Source organism: Pinus tabuliformis, chromosome 1_2, assembly GCF_031772625.1.
Source record: "Pinus tabuliformis cultivar Carrire ecotype Pingquan chromosome 1_2, CPIR1, whole genome shotgun sequence".
NCBI lineage: Eukaryota > Viridiplantae > Streptophyta > Pinopsida > Pinales > Pinaceae > Pinus > Pinus tabuliformis.
The window spans coordinates 883,047,965-883,063,297 of NC_142298.1; the positions used below are offsets into that span (position 1 = coordinate 883,047,965).

At 36.4% G+C, this 15,333-nt stretch overlaps 1 protein-coding gene across 1 annotated transcript; it reads left to right on the forward strand.

Annotated features, from left to right (window-relative positions):
• The first annotated feature begins 7,073 nt into the window (after positions 1-7,073).
• LOC149208782 (cytochrome P450 734A1-like) lies at positions 7,074-9,356 on the forward strand. Its single transcript, XM_089398422.1, has 6 exons — positions 7,074-7,457; positions 7,557-7,789; positions 8,082-8,090; positions 8,232-8,311; positions 8,369-8,673; positions 8,877-9,356. The coding sequence occupies exons 1-6, from the start codon at positions 7,074-7,076 to the stop codon at positions 9,354-9,356; spliced, it is 1,491 nt and encodes a 496-aa protein (XP_089254548.1).
• The last annotated feature ends 5,977 nt before the right edge of the window (positions 9,357-15,333 follow it).

Below are 15,333 nucleotides of genomic sequence, written 5' to 3' on the forward strand. Positions count from 1 at the left end.
AATAAATTAACACATCTTCATATAAACATAATAATAAATAAATGAATACTACCTATATTAGGTCATTGATATCACATCAAACATAAAACATTAACGCATCGCTGTATAATCATCATAATAAATAAAGGATTACTACCTATAATTTAAGCTACTTAAATTTAAATCCGGAGACATAGATTCCATTACCGTCCCAATCGAACAGAGAGACAGCATTCCATAATCGAGCAGAGGGGCACTTTTGGATAATCGTTTCTTGTGAATGCATTCATTGACAACAAACATGTTGCAGAATGTGCGCGTGTCTGTACCCGTTATCTACGAAATGCCCCTCGATCTTAGTCAAATTGTTACTAAAACCATTCTAAGAGTCTAATTCATCTCAATTTTAATTCAAATTAAGAGGATTTTCTGCCAATAACACGTCAATTAACGTGTTGGGTGATGATGTCGGGTGATGACTTAGAGAAAAAATCCATGCGTCCACCATCAGTGTTAGTTGTTAGGGAATTTTCTGCTAAATTCCAAAACAAAATACTGAACAAAGGACAATGCTCTGTTTCCACAGGATCTTAACACAGGGAAGCAAAATTATTTGCTGGAGAAGAACAATGTCTTTTTTACACCCATAAAAACTTTATATTCATTAAGAAACAACTGCTGTTACAAAAATATTCTTCCTCTGCCTAAGGGATTACACCAGTTCCAAAAGGGAATTTACTCTGTCTCTGCAACAACAAAAAAATACTCTGTCTCACAATAAAAATTCAACACTGCTGTGTAAAATTCTTATTTACGCGGTGCTTCGTTACATTCTATATGCCCTCAAAAGAAACATTACATATTCAACCAACAAAAATTATAAGATTCACGCTACTGCACATTCCTTCCTTTTCTCACAAACTAACAACCAAAATCTTCACGCTACTTCACCTCCTTTCATTACACATATTTTCCACACAATTTTTTTTCATACGCTCTGTCGCGTATTATAAAAACTCCAGAACAAAAAAAAATTACATGCATTGACTTTTGTTTTACTTATGCCCTAAGACAAACACGCGTGAGAATTAAAAAATAATAAGATTAAATTCTACCTACATTTACTGACCACAGTGAATTCATTAAATTTTTAGCATGGCGATACATTCCTTTTATAATTAACCATGTTATACGGCTACTACGGAGGTCAAACAAAAAACTTTTACTTTAGTTCACGCAATGTCATTTGCAGGCATGAACGCACCTTTGGATGCAATCAACAGTGGAGAGTCTTCCTTTCGATCAAACGGCTATTGCTTGCCCAATCCAAATGAACGTTACGACCCGATAAAAAGTGGTTTTGGAAAAGTACTGAGGACATGCGTTTGCTCAGGGTTTTATCATGTCCGTTCAGAGGAAAACCACCTTTCAGCAAAAGCGATGCGATAAGGTTCAACAATTTTCTGAATTAAATGCAACATGGTAGTTGAAATTAATATTTCAACACTCCTCTTTAATTTCAACTGCTGGGTTATTAGTTATACTCAGACATTTCCTCAAATATTCAAAGCTTTTCTGTCCCAACGACTTGGTTAGAATGTCTACAACCTGCTCCTGAGTTCTACAATGTTCTAAAACAATTTCTCCATTACTTACCAATTCCCTGATGTAATGAAACCTTGTGTCAATGTGTTTCGTTCTCTTATGAAACACCGAATTCTTGGATAATGCAATAGCTGAGCTATTGTCACAAAAAATCATCATTCCTTTTGCCTGCTCTTGGCCTAAGCTCCTTAACATTCTTCTCATCCAAACTGTTTGACATGTTGCTGCTATAGCTGCCACATATTTTGCCTCTGCTGTAAACAATGCTACAATAGGTTGTCTTTTAGAAGCCCATGAAATGGCTACTGAACCCATGTGAAAGACATAACCGAATGTGCTTTTCCGATCATCTATGCTTCCAGCCCAATCACTATCAGTGTATCCAATTAAATCTGAATATTTTGAGACAATATATAAAATGCCAAACATTTTAGTACCTTTAACATACCTCAGAATTCTTTTTACTGTCTGGCAATGTGTTTCTTTTGGCATTTCCATGAATTTGGAAATTAAACTAACAGCAAACATTATATCCGGCTTAGTTGCAGTCAAATACATGAGGCTGCCAACTATGCTCTTGTACAAACTAGGATCAAAATCCTTGCTGCTGTCCTCTTTGCTGAGTTTTAATCCCATCGCTGTGGGAGTGATTGCTGCCTTGCTGTCCTGCATATTGAATCTTTCCAATACTTCATTAACATATTTTTCTTGTGAAATAAAAAGTCCATTTTCATTTTGATCTACTTCTATTCCCAAAAAGTATCTGAGCAAACCCATGTCAGTCATTTCAAATTCTTCTTTCATGACTGTTTTGAAATTTTCAATGAGGTAGACATCATTACCTGTGAAAATAACATCATCAACATATAGCACAACAATTAGTATTTTACCATCCTTTCCTTTGATGTAGAGGGTGGGTTCTCCCTCACACTTTTCAAATCCTTTTTCCAGTAGATAGGAATCTATCCTACTGTACCACGCTCTTGGCGTTTGCTTCAGCCCATAAAGAACTTTATTCAATCTGCACACTTTATGCTCTTGGCCTTTCTTTTCATAGCCTAGAGGTTATTCAATGTAAACTTCTTCCATTAACACTCCATTTAGGAATGGTGACTTCACGTCCATTTGCTAAACTTTCCACTTGTTTTGTGCTGCTATGGACAGCACTGCTCTCACGGTTTCCATTCTTGCAACCAGTGCAAAAGTTTCCTCATAGTCTCTCCTATACTGCTGCTTGTATCGCTTGACAACCAGTGTTCCCTTGTGTCTTTCTATTTTGTCTTCAACATTACTCTTGGTCTTGTAGGCCCATTTAACTCCAATGACTTCTTTTCCTTTTGGTAGTTCAACTAAATCCCATTTCTTGTTTCTTTCTATGGCATTGATCTCCTCATCCATATCTTCTATCCATTTCTTATCCTTAATTGCATCTTCGAAATGAATAGGGTTATCAACATGAAAATATAATGCAAACAAAGAATTCATACCTTCATCATAAATGTCACTTAAATTTCTGAATTTCTTACCTCTTTCATTTGGTGTACAAGTGCTTGAAGAAGCACTTCAATTTCCTCTTTTTGGTGTGCTTGGAGAAGCATTTTCATTTCTCCTCAAGGGTGTCTCTTGCTGCCCTCGTGTTGGTGCTACTGTTTGGGGATGTATTTCAGCCATCTCATCATCATCTTCATTATGGGACAAACAATTTTTAACATTCACTGTTTTCTCTATGCTTCCATCCCAAGCTTCCTCCTTAATGAATTGAACATCTCTGCTCACAAAAAACTTCTTCGTAGATAGGATATACAACCTGTAAGCTTCGGATTCTTGACTGTATCCAATGAAAATACATTTCTCCCCTTTGTTGTCCAACTTCCTCCTTAGCTGATCTCGAATGTGTGCAGAAGCCACACAACCGAAATTTTTCATGTGGGTGACTCCTTGCTTTCTTCCACTCCATTCTTCTTCCGACACTTTGTTAATGACTGCTTTTGTTGGGCATCTATTCAAAATGTATGTTGCACAGTGTACAGCTTCAGCCCAATAATCATTTGGCAAATACTTAGCCTTTAACATACTCCTCACCATGTCCATGATTGTCATGTTCTTCCTTTCAACAACTCCATTTTGCTGCGGGGTGTACCTAGCTGTAAACTACTTATCGATTCCATTTTCTCTACAAAACCGTAGAAAGTCTTTGGAGATATACTCACCTCCTCTGTCAGTTCCTAAAACTTTGATATGCAGCCTGCTTTGTTTTTCTACAAGTGCTTTGAAATTTTAAAATTTTTTAAACACTTCACTTTTGTTCTTCAGGAAATAAACCCAAGTTTTTCTTGTAAAATCATCAATGAATGTTAGAAAATATTGGCTGCCTACTAGTGATGGAGTTTGCATCGGTCCACATAAGTCTTAGTGGACAATTTCTAAGGGTGCCTTTGCCCTTATGCTTTTCCCTAATGGAAAACTCTCTCTGTGTTGTTTCCCCAAGATACAACCTTCAGAAAGGTTGTCTGGTTTCTCTATCAATGGTAATCCTCTTACCATTCCTTTCCTACTCAACAAGACCTCTAAAATTGAGATGTCCAAATCTCAAGTGCCACAACCAATTTCCATCATTTGGTACGCTTTGGAAAGCCTCTTGGGTAACTGCTGCAATTACTTCTTTGTTTTTCAAATCTGCCTTTATTCTGTGAGGGAACATCATGTTCCTCATCGTCTTAACTTCAGCAATACATCGTTTGCTGGGTGCTCTATCCATGATGGTGCATACATCATTTTAAAAGAAAACATTGTACCCCTTTTGAACAAGTTGTCCAATACTTAAGAGGTTACACTTCATTCTAGGAACATAATAAACATCTGCTATGGTTTTTCTTTCTCCTTTCTTTATAAATATTTTTACTTCTCCTTTTCCCATAACAGAAATTTTACTATCAGTCCCAAGTGTGACTTGTGATTTCACATTTTGATCTAAAGTAGAAAATAGGGCTATGTTTCCTGTCATATGGTTGCTGCAACTGGAGTCTAGAAACCATATATCATCACTGTTTATTTCAGCCATATTATAAGCTAAAAGCACATTATCTTGGCTGATATTTTCTCTAGTGATATTTGCACTGGATCTATTATTTATATCATACTGCTTCTTCCTACATTCATTGGCATAATGCCCATATTTTTCACAGTAATAACATTGGACATTGGATTTTTCATACCTTTATCCTTGAGCATGATGTCGTCCACTTTGTTGGCTGCTGCCTTGGCCTTGGTTCTGATTTGGATTGCTGCCTCTTCCTTGAGTGTTTGCTGGACTGTTTCTTCCACCTCTGTTTTGGCTTCTGCCTCTTCCTCTCTTGTTTCCTCTGCCTTGACCTCTTCCTCTTCCAAAGGACATCTAGGTCTTGAAGGCTTTCTCTAGAGATGAGTTTTCATTTCTACTCAACCTCTGCTCATGTGTTATCAGTGATGCATGAAGTTCATCAACTGAAAATTTTGTGAGATCCTTTGTCTCTTCTACGGTGGTGACAATCACATCGAACTTTGAGGGTAGGACCCTCAACAGTTTCTCCTATCTGACTCCTTCATGCAAAGATTCTCAAAATTTCTCCTCAACAACTATAGTTTTGCTGTCCTCACTTTCTCCATGCCTTGATAGGCTGTCTTGAGAGTTTGCCATGCTTCTTTGGATGTTTTGGCTGCTGCTATCCTTGGAAACACACTCTCATGCACTACTTGATACAAAAATACGAGGGCTTTTGAATCCTCCTTCTTATAACTCTTCAACAGATCTTTCTCTGCTTGTGTCAAGTTATTAAACTCTTCTTCATCTGCTGGTTCTTCAAATCCATCTTCAACTAATTCCCATAAATCTTGAGATGCAAATAGGGCTCTCATGGTTATTTCCCAATAGTCATAGTTTTTCCCATTAAACTATGGGAGCTGAGTATTAAACATGCCCATGCTAGTGCTGGTGCTGGAGCCAGCCATTCTTGCACTCTTAAAAATACTTGACTGTGTATTAAAAATCACTAACTGTCTTCAACACAAAAAAAATCTTGAGAAATACCTAGACTGAGTCTTCACTTCGCTGGAGAAGTTGTTGCAGCAAGAAAACCCTTCCTTCAGCTTCTTTGACATTTTCAAAGAGCCTAGACAAGCTCTGATACCACTGTTGGGAATTTTGTGCTAAATTCCAAAACAAAATACTGAACAGAGGACAATGTTCTGTTTCCACAAGATCTTAACACAGGGAAGCAAAATTATTTGCTGGAGAAGAACAAAGTTTTTTTCACACCCATAAAAACTTTATATTCATTAAGAAACAACTGCTGTTACAAAAATATTCGTCCTTTGCGTGAGGGATTGCACCAGTTCCAAAAGGGAATTTACTCTATCTCTGCAACAACAAAAAAATACTCTGTCTCACAATAAAAATTCAACACTGCTGTGTAAAATTTTTATTTACGCGCTACTGCATTACATTCCATATGCCCTCAAAAGAAACATTACATATTCAACCAACAAAAATTATGAGATTCACGTTGCTGCACATTCCTTTCTTTTCTCACAAACGAAAAACCAAAATCTTCACGCTACTGCGTGTCCTTTCATTACACATATTCTCCACACAAATTTTTTTCATACGCTCTGCTGCATATTATAAAAACTCTAGAACAAAAAAAAATTACATGCATTGACTTTTGTTTTACCTATGCACTAAGACAAACACGCGTGAGAATTAAAAAATAATAAAATTAAATTCTACCTACATTTACTGACCACGGTAAATTCATTAAATTTTTAGCATGGCGATACATTCCTTTTATAATTAACCCTATTATACGGCTGCTACGGAGGTCAAACAAAAAACTTTTACTTCACTTCATGCAATGTCATGTTGCAGGCATGAACGCACCTTTGGATGCAATCAACGGTGGACAGTCTTCCTTTCGATCAAATGGCTATCGCTTGCCCAATCCAAACGAATGTTACGTCCCAATAAAAAGTGGTTTTGGAAAAGTACTGAGGACACGCGTCAGCTCAGGGTTTTATCGCGTCCGTTCGGAGGAAAACCACCTTTCAACAAAAGCGGTGCGATAAGGTTCAGTGGTTTTCTGAATTAAATGCAACATGGCAGTTGAAATTAATATTTCAACATTAGTGAAATTGCGGGTGGGTAGAAAACGAAACATTTCTAACACATCTACTTTACTTGTGGCTGAACAGATTTGGAAAATTATATAATCCTTAGGCTTAGGCTATTAAGATATATTGATATTGTGAGTGAGAGAAAATATATTGAGATAATGGAGACATGGTTTTGGATTTGAGGTTTAGCAGCGTGCGTTGTACTTGTTGTTACAGTAGTCCTCGAAGTTATAAGAATTGTACAGTGGAAGTCTCTACAAATACAGAAGCATTTCGAATCACAGGGAATAGGAGGCCGACGGTATAAGCTATTTCATGGAAATGTCAAAGAGACGATGAAAATGGCACATCAAGCGAGTTTTCAAAACGTGGGTTTCTCTCATGATATTCTTGCTCGAGTTCTTCCATTCTACAACGAAAGGAGGAAGTCGTACGGTGAAGTATTGCTGCTCCTTATACAAGTAGCACTGTTCTTGTATGGTTTAGCTTTGACTTTGATCAATGGTGGGCAGCGATCCTTGCAATGGGACGAATATCGCTTGCCCAATCCACACGAGCTTTACCGGCCGGGAGATTGGTGGTTTTGTAGATGTACAGTGAACATGTGGCAGCAAGTCGGGGTGATCGGAGCCCCTTTGGAAAATACGGCTGACCAACAAGAGCGGTGTGGGGAAGCGTACGGTTTTGCAAAACAGCGCTGTGGTCGCTGTTTGACTGATGCTGCGGTTTACTGACGGCTTCAGCAACGCTGCACGGCAGTTGGAATTAATATTCCAACAAATATAATCTTCTATGTTTCATACACTTATATGTGTGCATAACAGGCATTGATTCCTGTCATTGCCGGGAGTGCCACAAATATGCTAAACAAATGGAAAAGTTACACTGAAGCAGGCGCGAGTGAGATAGATATTTGTGAGCAGTTTGAGAATGCTAGAGCAGATATCATTGCACGAACATCTTTTGGCACCAGCTACGAGGAAGGAAAATGCGTCTTTCAAATGCAGTATGAACAATTCATCTTTGCCGCCGAAGCTTTACAAAATTTTTCTGCTTCGTATTTCTTGAGGTCAGATATTCCTTAACGGTTCTTGGTCAATTCGTCATATTTTAGGCTCATATGAAATATTTTTTTGGGGGGCTGATATCAAATCTTTTGCCACTACTATCATATTGGAATATATACCAGTGTAAAAACATTTTTGTTGGTCTATCGTTGAATTTATTTGAGAAAATCGAAGCCAACTTTTCAGTTTATCAGGTTTCTTTTTTTCATTTTTTTGATGTAATAGAAGCACATTGTCGATTGCGGATTCTATGAGTATCCTAGAATATGATGGTCAAGATAGAGGTCAGAGGTTTCTAACGGTCACGATAGAGCTCAATTATATTCCCTAAATCTGCAATCCCCATAAAAATGCACAAGGAAAGAACGCACAATGCCATGTTAATTTAATGGCAGTCTAAATCTGAAGAGAAGGGTTCCAAATGTGTCTCAGGTTTCTCCCTACATCTAAAAGTCTGCATCAATGGAAACTGGCCAAAGAAATTAGATCGGCTTTGAGAAAGCTAATTAAGGGTCTGCATTAATGGAAACTGGCCACAAAAATTAGAACGGGTTTGATAAAGAGGGGAGAAAATGATACAGGCGTTAAGAAACCCATTTTAAAAGATTTGCTAGGGCTTATGATAGATGCCAATGCAAATATTATTGTGGGAGATCTGTCTAACGCTAGTCCTCCTACGATTAGAAATGAAGATATAATAGAGAAATGCAAGACTTTCTTCTTTGGTGGAAAGCAGACCACTTCAAATATGTTGACATGGACAGTAGTTCTGCTGGCCATCCATCAAGACTGGCAGCAAATGGCTCGGAAGCAAGTTTTAGACGTGTGTGGAAACGATGATCCAGACAGAAATACTTTGAGCCAACTCAGAATCGTAATATAGGCGATATATTCTTAATTGGGTCATAACGCTATAAGTTATTGATAAACTTAATTGAGTGATAACGTTATAACTTATTGATAAACTTATTAATATTCTTAATCGGGTCATAAACTTATTGATATTATTTTCGGTTTTTTTTGCAGGTGGACATGATTGTTAATGGGTCTCTAAGACTATATCCACCCTTATTGCAGGTGGACATGATTGTTAATGGGTCTCTAAGATTATATCCACCCTTAGTAGCTTTGGTCAGACGGATAAAGAACGAACTCGATCATCGGAGACTTAAACTTCCACAAGGCATGGAGCTACTGATACCAATTTTGGCTATTCCCCATGAGCAAACTTTGTGGGGAGATGATGTGAACGAATTCAATCCTGGGAGATTTCGTACTGGAGTTGTGGGGGATGCAAAACATCCACTGGCATTTATTCCGTTTGGTGCTGGGCCGAGGGCGTGCATACGGCAAAATTTCAGCGTGACTGAAAAGAAGGTTGTTTTGGCCATGATTTTACAGCGCTCCTCTTTCCAGATTTCTCTTTCCTACAGACATGCACCCACCGTTCTCATGATGCTTCACCCTCAGTATGGAGCTCAGAACATCTCCGTCGATTGCCTAATTCAATGTGACATTTCTTCTTCGTCCGCTACAAGGTTACACTATATTATGTGATTCTGTTATGATGTCGCCAATTTGTTTATGGCCCTGACCCCATATTTGACCCCACATTTATCATTGCTGCTCCCCTTATCCAGTGTGAGAGTAATATTTGTATAGTGATGCTCCACTAATATTGCCGTTTATGATTCATACTACCCTCAACACTCTGGGCACTCTGTCGCTCACAACGTGGTTGCTTCACAACCAGACATGAATGGCCTATACAGCATTTGATGTTGGATTATTCGAGGGTATAAAAGGTAACGACATTTAATATTAAATTGATAAAGATAACGTGCTCTATCTGTGTAACTTTTTAAATACTATTTAAATATATCATTTTGATATTTATGTAGCTTTTATGCATATTATAATTTCACTATTTTTTAAGCGCATTGGAGGGCGACAAGAGAGACTGGAACATCATGCCAAGATATACTATAAATGAAAAATAGGTTAATAAAGTTATTGTTTTCCTCTTAAAACATTGGGTCAACTACGGGTTTTTTCCGTTTTTTTTCTCTCGAATATTATTTTTAAGATAAAAATACATTATTGTTTTAAGTTGTTTATTAGTGACATGGTAATGGAAATGATTTGATTTTTTTTTAATTTATTGCTATATTTTGTTTACAAGTTACCAAGTTAGTAGGGTTAAAAATAAAAATGTAAAAAATATAATGTAATGTAATATAAATTAAATTATTAATAAATTCATTATAACATTTACTTCATAATACATATAGTATTACTAAAATTTAAATTTTTTTTTATAAAATTTAACTAAATTGTAAATTTATTTTAAATTATTGTAATTATTATTAACCATATAAATAATTAATATAAGTTATATATATATATATATGATGAAGATTCAACTTTACTTTAATATGTAAATTTTAGTTAGTAAGGTTTTACTAAAATATTAAGGGCTACTAATGCCCCATGCCCAAAAAAGTTTAGTTTATTTCATATGAGATTTGTTCATATGTCACTTTTTTCAATTAATTAATTTATTTAAAATGAAAGAAGGAAAGAAATAATGATAAAGAATGCAAACATAGAGAAATAGATTAGAGAATGAACACGAAAATGGAATGGAGCAAACAACTCTTCTCATCATTCAAAATTAGTTAAATAGAATTATATAGGAGACAAGGAAACAAACAACAATAAATGAGTGGAGAATGTTCCAACTAAACTCAACTAAACTCAAGTGAACAAAAACTGGCTATGACATCTAGCAGACAATGAGATTAATTATCTCAACACCCCCTCCTAATCTCAACGGTTACAAGTATTGACACTGCCAATGCCCAATTTCTTTCTTTGAAATTCAAATATATTTTTGCTCAATGGATTTGTGAAATTATCTACAAACTGATCTCTTGAACCACAAAAAGCAAGTTATGTCCTGTTAAAAAAATAATGTAGAAACGGTTCGCTTGTACTCCTAACATCTCCCTAAATATTTCAAATTTTATCCTCCCAAGGGGCTTGGTAAAAATATCTGTTGCATTATCACAAGTTTTACAATATTCAATAAAAAAATCTTTAGACAGAACCTTCTCTCTAACAAAGTGAAACTATGTATCAATATGTTTTGTGTTTTTGTGAAACACTGGGCTGTTTGCTAACTTGATTGAGCTTTGCTTGTCACATCTGATTACTGTAGAATTTTTTTTGTTCTTCTCCATCAGCATGGAGAATTATCCTCAACTAAATTGCCTCACATCTGGTTGTGCACGCTACTTGATACTGTGCTTCTGTAGAAGATAAGGATATAGTACTTTGCTTCTTGCTTCTACAAGCAATTACACCAGACCCGACATTGAAAGCATAACTTGTTATGGATCTTTTGTCTTCTAGGTTTCTTACATGGTTCGAATATGAAAATCTTGTCAAATTAACATCGAAAGAATGAATGTACTTAACACGAAAATCAATGGTTCCTTGAAGGTATCTGAAGGCACCTTTTGCTGCCACCCAGTGGTTCTCAAGAGGTTTTGACATGGATTGACTTAACACACTGACTGAGAATGATAAGTCAGGTCTAGTTGCAGTGAAATAAATGAGGCTCCCAACTAGCTGTCTATACAATGTGGCATCCACTGCTTTAGAATCATCATCATTTTGAAGTTTAAGATTATGTTGTATGCATTGAGCCAACTTTTCACTATTCCATTCTGAATTTTTTCGATAATCCTCTGACATACTTTCCTTGAGTGAGAAAGGTCTGGCCAGAGTCCCTCCAAACTTCTATATCCAGAAAATAATGTAATTCTATGAGGTATTTCATTTAAAATACATGTGACATCTGCACTTTGATTTCTTTAATCAATTCATCAACATTTCTACTGATAATTAGATCATCTACATATAAAGAAATCAGAAAAATTTATCCCTTTTCATCAAAAACAATATACATATTTGGGTCGCTTTTTCTTCTCTTATAACTACGCTGGAAGAAACAGGACTCAGTTTTTTCATTCCATGACCTCGGTGCCTGTTCCAATCCATATAATGCCTTCTTTAATTTGCAGACTAGATGTTCCTACCCCTGTTTGATAAACCCTCCAGGTTGTTTTAGATATACCTCTTCTTTTAATTCTCCATTTAGAAAAGAAGATTTCACATGTGATTGGTGTAGAGTCGAATGATGGTTTGTAGCTAAATATATTAAAATTATAATAATGTTTAACTTAGCTACATGAGCAAAGGTATCCTCATAATCAACCCCTTGTTTTTGTGAGTAGCCTTTAGATACCAACCTAGCTTTATATTTGTCTGCACTTCCATATTCTTTGAACTTAGGTTTATTTAACCATTTAAAACTTATAGGTTCTTTCCCTTCTAGGATTTCAACTAAATCCCAGGTTTTGTTTTTAATTATTGACTTGTATTCTTCTTTCATGGATACCCTCCATACATCATACTGACTTTCTTCATTATAATTTAAGGGCTCAACAACATTTAAAATGTTGGTCATAAGAGCATAGTCTCTATACCTTGTTGGTAATTGAGTCTGCCTAGCTGATCTCCTTGGTAGCAAACTTGCCTCAAATCTATCTTGCTCACTCCTTAGTGGACTCAGATTGCTAACTAAACCTACATCACTTGATTCTAATTTTTGTTGTTGTTGCATATTGTTGTCTTTAATTTCCTCATTGTTGTCTTCAATCAGCAAAGGCATATGCCAATCCTCATAGCCTTTCTCTCTGTTCCCTTTATCAACCTGCTCATGGAATATAACATCTCTACTTACAAACACCTTATGAGTAGATGGACTAACAATTTATATGATTTAAGCTCATAACAATACCCTACAAATATGAATTTTATGGCCTTAGCATCCAATTTTTTCCTGTCCTCCTTAGGAATATGTCCAATTTTTTTTGAAAAAAATACTCTTAAATGAGTAACTGCAGGCTTAAAAGAATATAAAGCCTCGAATGAAGTCTTAATTAGATCAAGGCTATTTATTGGACTCATATTCTTTAAAGAGATTGCAGTGTTAATATCTTCTACCTAAAAACCATTAGATAGGTTCTTACCTTTCAAGATGTTGCATGTACACTCCACTAGTGTTCTGTTCTTCCTCTCTACAACCCCGTTCTACTGTGGAATGTGGGGTATTGTAAACTGCTGAATTATTCCATGGTCCCTGCAATATTTGACCAAGTTTCCTAGCTTGTATTCTCGCCCTTGATCTGAGTGAAGAATTTTGATGACCTTCCGTGTCTGTTTTTCAATCATACTTTTAAACTCTTTAAAATATTCAAATGTATGACCTTTCTTGTTGAGAAAATATACCTAGGTATAGCTTGTGCAATCATCAATGAATAATAAAAAATAATATGCTCCTCCTAATGATCTTGTTTACATTGTTCCACATATGTCAGTGTGCAGAAAGTTCGAGGATATCTCTCTTTATTCTATTTAAACTTGAGGGAAATTCATCCCTGTGAATCTTTCCAAGTGCACATCCTTCAAAGTTAACATGTGAATTTTCTAAAATAGGGAGTCCATTAAACATAACTTGTTTTTGTAGCATGAATAAGTCAGGAAGATTGACATGTCTGAATATTTGTGTTAAACACACATGGGCAGCAAAGGAATCTAAAGGATAAAACATGAGAGTACAATTTTTATTAACGAATGATTTACATTTATAGTACATGTTATGACCGTTGGGTTTCAAATCCCAAGGTCTCTTGGACTCCTTTTGTCTATTTGGCTTCCACACTAACCCATTGAAGATTAGGTGTCCAACATTCCCCCCCTTAACCCGAAGGGTTATGTATGAGTCCAAGAAGAGAGCTATAATACAAAATGTGCAAAAATGCATGGAAACACTAGGCTGAATGTGCTCTCTGAAATGTTGGTATAAAGGGCGATGGTTTAAGGATGACCACCAACTCTAGAACTCTTACTACAGTTCCCGGAACTTTTCCAAAACTGGCAAGAAGTTGAAGTCTTCTGCTAGAGGAAGTGCTCCTATTGTTTTGAAGAGGGAAACCTTCAACCAATAAAGGGAGGTCTCACCCCGCATAAAAGGGAGAACTTCAACGTGAAAAGGGAAGTCTCAACCTGTGATGGTTTAAGGATGACCAACAACTCTGGAATGCTTAGTGCAATTCCTGGAACTCTTCCAAAACTGGCAAGAAGGTGAAGTCTTCCACTAGAGGAAGTGTCCCCAATTTTGTTCCTGGAATTCTTTCGAAGCTGGCAAGAAGCTGAAGTCTTCTGCTAGAGGAAGTGTCCCAAATTACTGACTGAAGGCATGCTGAGGGGCATCTTTGTTTCTGGTTACAACTCTGAAACTAGTGTGGCAAGTTGTGGCTCAGGCTCGCTTGATGTAGCTTTTAAACTTGTAGATGACCATCATTTCCCCCCTGTCAGATACAAGGTGAGATGATGGAGAAAACTCAACTGCAATACTGTTCAATACTCTCGAACAAGTTCCGACATGTGATTGGAATATCTTCTTGGCTATTGATGCCCATTGCCAAGAAGCTATCCATCCAAGATGAATCTTTGTTCTTGTAGGACGTTTGTTTCTGAAGCATCTGTGTGAAGAATGGGTGGTTTTATGATAGTTCTTACATGGATGAAGATCAAAACAATGATCTTTCAAATGGCCAACTCGATCATAGTGTTGGCATTTCACAATTAGTTGTGGAAGAGAACTAGAATTTGAAAGAGCTGAAGATGATCTGTTATGAAGGAATCCAGCACTCTGAAACTGAATGGGCTTTGAGTAGTCTGGAATATGAAAGGACAAGTCCTTATCATATCCAAGACCAGTTATGTGCTTGTTGTGGACAAGCTGTTCCCAAGGTTTGATGATGGGCTTGAGAAGTGCAGACTGAGTTTCTGCATCTGCATGTACAACTGCTACTTTATTGGGCACTAGATCTGAATCAACCGTAACATTATTGTCTTGTTGTTTACGGGAGTCTGTTTCATTATTCTAAACAGAAACAGGTTTAGAATGATGACTCCATTGTTGTAATTCTTCTTGTTGTAATTGAGATTCAAGCTGTAAAAATTCAATGTTTTCTTGTGCATGTTGTAAAGATGTTTGAATATCTTTGAGAGTGTCTTTGTTGACTTTAACTCTGCTTCCACTAGTAGATAATATTAGAGTGCTTAAAAACTCCAAGAATCCATGAATTTTCTCCATTATTCAAACAATCAAATCAATAAATGACCAGAAATGCACTTGTAGAAACAATAATGGTTTTAGAAAATTAATTTGCCAAACTTTTCAACACGAATTAATTTGCATTGATGTCTTCTCATGCTCTCACTTCACAGCAATCCAAATATTGCTGCTTTAACAAAATGTCCAACTTGACAGGTTTGGAACCCACAGGCTCTTCTTTTCCAGCAATAACAAGACCACAATAGAAATGAGATTAGATTCTATGATTCATCGACCATACACTACATAATTTTCTCACTCCTTTTCCACCCAGTGTCCTTT

Excerpts from the sequence above, each read along its gene's own strand:
- LOC149208782 (XM_089398422.1), top strand. The coding sequence starts at position 7,074 with ATGGCACATCAAGCGAGTTTTCAAAACGTGGGTTTCTCTCATGATATT. Across the intron at positions 8,312-8,368 it reads TTTGAGAAAGCTAATTAAGG|AAAATGATACAGGCGTTAAG; the intron begins GTCTGCATTAAT and ends TAAAGAGGGGAG. Across the intron at positions 8,674-8,876 it reads CTTTGAGCCAACTCAGAATC|GTGGACATGATTGTTAATGG; the intron begins GTAATATAGGCG and ends CCCTTATTGCAG.